At 38.3% G+C, this 6,000-nt stretch overlaps 1 protein-coding gene across 2 annotated transcripts in view; it reads right to left on the bottom strand.

Moving 5' to 3' along the window:
* Positions 1-1,709: 1,709 nt before the first annotated feature.
* Positions 1,710-6,000, bottom strand: part of TUBGCP5 (tubulin gamma complex component 5) — a gene marked incomplete at both ends in the record, with an annotated part of 30,779 nt that continues 26,488 nt past the window's right edge. For both annotated transcript variants that reach the window (XM_084253821.1, XM_084253822.1), the window contains 4 exons: positions 1,710-1,756; positions 2,689-2,789; positions 4,709-4,797; positions 5,389-5,514. In XM_084253821.1, the coding sequence (XP_084109947.1) occupies positions 1,710-1,756; positions 2,689-2,789; positions 4,709-4,797; positions 5,389-5,514 (363 nt within the window). The remainder of the gene's footprint in view (positions 1,757-2,688; positions 2,790-4,708; positions 4,798-5,388; positions 5,515-6,000) is intronic.

Below are 6,000 nucleotides of genomic sequence, written 5' to 3'. Positions count from 1 at the left end.
GGGTGAGGGTCCCACATGGTGCGCAGACCTCTCCTGCCGCCCGCTGCTCCCCTCAGCAGTGTACTTCGTTCCTTCTGCCTGCTCTGCTCCCCGCTCTGGCTCTGGTGAATTCTCTCACCCTCCCGCGCTTCTGACTGTACCCAATGCTTGTATAAATAAATAAATCTTTAAAAAAAAAAAAAGAACAATGATGTAAAAAATTAAAAAAATTACAAATTAAAAAAACCCCACAATTCCCCAATGAGTGGTTGTCAGAGGGGAAAGGGGTAGGTATGTTGGTTTAAAAAAAAATAAGAGTAAAGAGGGTCAGCTGTATGGTGGTGGATGGAGGCTAGACTTTTGGTGGGGCTCACTCTTTCATAAACAGAGACATTTGTATAATGTTTTTTGTCAAGTATAAAGAACCTCACCAAGAGAACTCAGGTCACCACTGTTGAAATTCAGCTTCACGACTGCTTTATGGGAACAGACACGCCCATTAATTTCCACAGGATTCTGACTTCGAGGACCAGACCAAAAGAGATTTTGTGAATCTTAGTTAGGTTAGACAGTATTTTCTTGTGATCTGAAAGTAGCTGTTTATCCTCTGGGGGTTGAAGGCTGCCTCAGTGAATTTCTTCCAAGGCTTCTGAGTGAAAGCCCTCTGGGCTGGTTCCCAGGAGGTGCTGTACACTGGCATGGCCACCTGCATGCAGGATGTGCTGATGCCGCAAGATGACTAAGGTTGTGTTCAAGGGCGAGGGGACGTGGTGCTCAGCTCTGTGACTATTTGAAATTCAGTTGTTATGGTTAAAATTGGTAAACAGGGCCTGCCTGGTGGCCCAAGGAGTTAAGACGCAGCACTATAAATCTATCCACAGCCACTGAAGCACAAGGTCGATCTCCAGCCAGGGAGGTGACCCACATGGCTCAGCAGACCTCTCCTGCCTGGCCCGCTGCTCCCCTCAGCAGTGTATTTCAGTAGATCTGCCTGTTCTGCTCGCCACTTTGTTTCTGGTCAATACTCTCACCACCCTCCCCCCTGTACCACTGGCCTGTACCCCAGTTTTTGTATGCATAAATAAACAAATCATTAAAAAAAATTGGTAAACATAGTGCTGATGTAAATGCTAGACATCCCAGGAAATATAAAAAGGAGATGTGTAAAATGTGGTAAGCATAATTTTATTTAAATATAACTGACTAGCTCACAAATATTGCTCAGAAGTGCCAAATAATAACCAACAGTTGGTCTTAGGTGAAATTGTTGGCTTTTACATTTGATATTGGAACTAACCAGACATATAAAAAATACATTTTTTTGACAGCCAAAACTAAGACAACTTTCTGGGAAGATGGCATCTAAAACTCTCTATAAAAATTCTGTGACCGAGCAAAAGGAGAACAAAAGAAATTTAAAAGTTTAAATTATTTTTAATATTAAATTCTATTCTTAAAAATGATATAATTCACACTTAAAGGCATAAATACCATATAGCTATAGCTTACAGTAAGAAATATAATTGCAACAGCCTGTGTACATTTTGCATTATTGATACAATATATACAGCCTATACATTCTTTAATAGTCTCCAGAGAAAACAGGTAGTAAAGACAGTAACAACCCATCTGTGTTGATAGTAGGTAAGTTTTAAAAATGAGCCAAACTAAAGATTCTGCATGTGGTCAAAATGCAGATTAGGTCTGTGATGTTTACTGCATTGAGATCTTTAACTTTGTTCCATGCCGGCCATGAGGGACAGTGCTAGAGATTCCACTGTGGGAAGAAGAAAAGATTTAAAAAACAAGTTTAAATATTTATTATTTTATTGTATAATAAAGATACTCTTCATTTATTAAGCAAAAATTTAAAAAGTATGATTGATTTCTATTTCAGACCTTTTAATTCTGAAAACAAAAACTCTAGGCATTTCTGTGAATAAATCACATTTGTCCCATATGTCAAGCAATCTGGAGGCCGTTCCTAGTAAAATGCCATGCTGTAACCACCAATGGAATCTTACTGGCATAATGATCACCCGGTGCAAAAACAGACAAATGCAGCGGTGTTTCCTCCAATACAATTCTACCCAGTATTTAAGAGGATGCTCAGCTACTTCTGAAGAGTATATCCACAATTTGAATATGCAAAAGTAGGAAAGAGATCATTAACCCTGCATACTTCTCCAAAACACCCCCCCCCCCACAAAGAGATATTACTTTGTTCTTTGTCTCTGTAGATTAAATAGCTCTCTTCTCCCTGTGACTCACCCCACGGATCTCTGCCTGATTCACACCCTGTTCTGAGCTGTCAGACCTGCATTTCCCTGTGATAAGAGGTAGCCTCGGGAGTTTTAAAATTGCTTAAAAAAAAAAAAAAAAAGCAAAACCAGCCCTATCTTTTGAAAAGGAATAATTACAAAGACTACACGTACTAGTAATGTGTGAAATGTATTCTGCTGTGTACTTTATTTAATACATTTTAGAAAACCACCGGTGTAACAAATGACGCACTAGCTAGAAAGCACGATCTTTCATCTCCTGCTTTACATGTGTATTTATTCACCCCACTGTGACAAAACAAAGCATGGACAACTGCTGAAGGAATTTCCAGGTTTGAAAATGGTGAACAATTCTCATTATTCATGAGACCAGTATCAAAACAGTAACACATAACCGAGCTTCGAGAAAAAATGAAATAGTACTCACAATGGGGAAAGGATCCTCGGCAGACAGCTTTGTTTAAAATGGTTACGAGAAACATATGGCAGTTTTTAAAATCAGATTCCATTTTCTCTATAGATTCCATTCTAGGAAGGAAGGCAAATTTATTTAATTAATTGAAATTAAAAAAATTTCCCCCCTTATATCCTTGTTCGTTTTTATACAGTATTTGATTTCTCCCTTAAGGTGTAGTCCCTGTGAATCTCCCACCACGTCACCGTAGTCACTTGTGCTCTCTCATTCTGTTTTTGACCCCCCACTGTACCCGACTGTATGTCTCAGATCTTTAATTTGCCCGCTAGTTTTGCTGTTTTGTTCTGACCGAGAAGGTAAATTTTAAGTACGTGCATAAGGGGTTAACAGTAGACTAAAAAATATCTTTGGAGTAATTTCAAATGTTCTTTAATATTTTAGAATCCTGAGTCTAAAGATTATAAAATATAAAACATCTTGTCCTGTTTTAAAATAAAAACTTTCCAAGTGTCTGAAGGGAAGGTTCATGAGGATATAAAACTGCTGATTCAGGATGGTAACAGCTATGGAGCTAGGACTGGGACATTCCCTTTTCCACTGCACGGTTCTTTTTTACAAATATATCTTTAGGAAATAAAGAACACAGCAAAGATATAATACCCTAAATTTAAAAGCTGCTTAAAATCTCTGACACATGAAATATCAAACATACATAGAAGTACAGTTGTCACCACCCCAAGCAACTTAATACCTCAGCCCCACCACGCTATTTAGAAGCAAATCTGAGACATTACAGCATTTCAGTTATAAATATTTCAGTGTGTGTACATTAGAGAAAGTCTCCTTTTAAAACACAGACATAATACCTTTACTTAAAATTATTTAATGATTTTTTAACATCAAATAACCAGTCAGTGTTCAAATTCCACATTGCTTCTGTTATTTTGCACTTTTAAGTTTTAATCAGGGTCAACTTAATTTCCATACATTTCGATGGTTGATATGCTTAAGTCCTCACTACCTGCTTTTTTCTTACAACTCACTAGCTGAAGAAATTGAAACAGTTCAATTTTGGCAAAGCATAGGCAATGGTGTTACTATTTTCTCTTCCACTCCACAGTGCCATGGGAAGAAAAATGTGCTTCTCACACGATGAGACAATAATAACAGCAATTTTCACCCCTGCAATTATGAGTTTAATCTACTAACTTGGTTTTTCATTCAGAGTACTGTGACACAGCCATAGTGTCAGGTTTTAGATTAGCACTATAATGAGGTTCCCCTCATTATGGACGCAGACTATGTACAAGCTATTATCCCAACAACCCACTGGTCAGACTTGCACTTTTATTTCAGGGAAAATAGCATTATCACTTCATTAATTTTATAAACAAGACATGGACAAAGTGTAAGCTGCACAAAGTAACAGTAGCGGGTGGTGCTCTGGGTAGAAGAGTAAGTTCCTGGACCCTCACTGTCCTGTGACTTCAGGGCTCTACCCTTTCTATGTGACAGATGTGAATGCCAAACTTTGTAAAAGTAACACACAGAGTATCTTTCATAGCTCATCTAAAATACAACTGTGGATTACAATCTAGCATGTCAAGAATTTGCTTTAAAATAATTCAGCACTTATGACTGTGGGTGGGTGAACAACAGAAAGTAGAACTGGTCTATGTGGGCAATAGCTGAAGTGGGGTGATGGCATCCAGGCTTTACCTTTTCCTCCATTTCTCTGTATGTTTACAGGTGTCCATAATAAAAATTTAACAAAACCTATACAACACAATAAGAATGTGATCCAAGAATATTTGCTGGTTAATTTGAAAACTTAAGGTTTTTCTTATTGCTTTATTGCTCATAAAAGATTTGCACACTTGGTGCTGCTCAGTTTAGATGAACTAATCCTTCTCTGAAATATAAGTGGTATGTGATGTATTACCCCAGATGGACAAACAACCTCCCAGAATGAAGCTAGTTAGAGGAGGGGCTGAGATGGTCACAACAGAGGCTCCACAAGCCACATGCTTACCGCCAAGCTCCCAGACCCGCCTGCCAACCTTCTGCAAACATGAGTGCCAAGTTCAACACCTTCATGATGGCTTCTTTCACAAAGCTGACCTGGAGATCAAAGCCAGGGACTCAACACAGGTTCTTAAACTATATTAGGCTCTGACACCAAAACTTCTACTTAATTCAAATGAGTCAGAGAAAAAGCTCATTAGAGCAACGACCTGCCTTTTATGTGTAAGGAAGAGCTTGAAGCTCCCAACAAAGTGCATTGAGCATCAGGCCATATGGCTACGTACTAGAGACCCAGGCTGACCAAAAGCCACCTGCCATTTCCCGGGGTGCCGCCTAACTCCCCATAATCCCAAAGGCTATGAGATGATTTAATTCTATACAACCAAGCTAGGCTGGACACACTTTCTGACCAAAACACAAGTATTCCACAAAAGTAGATCCAATTATTTCAATAAATACAAGCGCAATACACAGTGTGTACAAGCTGTCACGACACAGTTCTTGTTTATCTCAAGTAATTTCTCGTAATAAGGCACAAATTTGCAAGCTCATTTGATCTGGTCCTTTCTTAAAGACTATTATGTAGAATAGATGCCAAATTGGTATAAAATTCCACAGGGACAACCTCCCTTGGCCAACTTCACTTCCTGCTTCAGTGGCAAAGTATGCAGGTAACGTCCCACGTACCTTTTCTCTCAGTAGACATCGGTCATGAATGGTTGACAAGTATCTGTAGTGAATTTTAATCAATTGATCTAAATCTTTGGCTTCCTCAACTTGATGCTGAAACTCTAGCCCGGTACTGTGAAGAATCTTGGAAGAGAAAGATGGCAAGTTTATAACCAGTAGACTTCTTTGAGGACTTGTGTGCCAAACACAAAACTTTTTACCATTCCTCCTTTATTAATTATATCTGTCAGATTTATAAAGTATTATTTAGAGGCTGGGTTTTTAGCCTTCTTACTAATAGACTGTTCCCTGAAGGGAGGGGCAAGTATATCAAACCATATAGAAAATGCATTGATTTTCAAAACAAATTATCAGGTAAACTTGTTAAATATAAATTTATATTATAATACAGATACATTACACATTGTAATTATCTAATATAGTACAGATAATTATAATAAACATGTATACTTTTATAAGTTGCACTATTCATATATTGGTTTTTTCTTTAAAGGCAACATAGATGTACTTCAACTAGAAAACAAAAACAAATGAGGCAAAAACCTGGACTTCTACCGCTTAACTCTCAACAGTGAAGGGATACAGCTGGCCTTCTGAGCCCGCCAAGGC

This window comes from Talpa europaea (genome assembly GCF_964194135.1).
Source record: "Talpa europaea genome assembly, chromosome: 14".
NCBI classification, from domain to species: Eukaryota; Metazoa; Chordata; class Mammalia; order Eulipotyphla; family Talpidae; genus Talpa; species Talpa europaea.
This window is presented reverse-complemented; position numbering and strand designations above follow the sequence as displayed.